The sequence below is a fragment of the Eurypyga helias genome, unplaced genomic scaffold (assembly GCF_000690775.1).
Source record: "Eurypyga helias isolate BGI_N326 unplaced genomic scaffold, ASM69077v1 scaffold32555, whole genome shotgun sequence".
Taxonomy (NCBI): Eukaryota; Metazoa; Chordata; class Aves; order Eurypygiformes; family Eurypygidae; genus Eurypyga; species Eurypyga helias.
In genome coordinates this window covers 1-266 of record NW_010252584.1, presented here as the reverse complement: position 1 = coordinate 266, position 266 = coordinate 1, and the positions used below count along the sequence as shown (strand labels likewise).

Here is a 266-nt window from a genome sequence, read left to right as displayed (position 1 = left end):
GCTCAGGTTCCTGGACGAATACGCCAAGCACAACCTGACCTTCTGGGCAGTGACGGCGGGGAACGAGCCCACGGCCGGCGAGATCGTCTTCTACCCCTTCCAGTGCCTGGGCTTCTCCCCCGAGCACCAGCGGGACTTCATCGCCCGGGACCTGGGCCCCGCGCTGGCCAACAGCTCCCACCGCGATGTCCGGCTCATCATCCTGGATGACCAGAGGGTGATGCTGCCTTACTGGGCCCAGGTGGTGAGTCTCCACAGCGGCTCTC

At 65.8% G+C, this 266-nt stretch overlaps 1 protein-coding gene across 1 annotated transcript in view; it reads left to right on the top strand.

The window, feature by feature from the left end:
* The window catches only part of LOC104510254 (glucosylceramidase-like), a gene marked incomplete at both ends in the record, with an annotated part of 1,067 nt that extends 823 nt beyond the window's left edge, over nucleotides 1–244 (top strand). The window contains one exon of the mRNA XM_010152438.1: nucleotides 7–244. Within this exon, the coding sequence (XP_010150740.1) occupies nucleotides 7–244 (238 nt within the window). The remainder of the gene's footprint in view (nucleotides 1–6) is intronic.
* Between the last annotated feature and the right edge of the window lie 22 nt (nucleotides 245–266).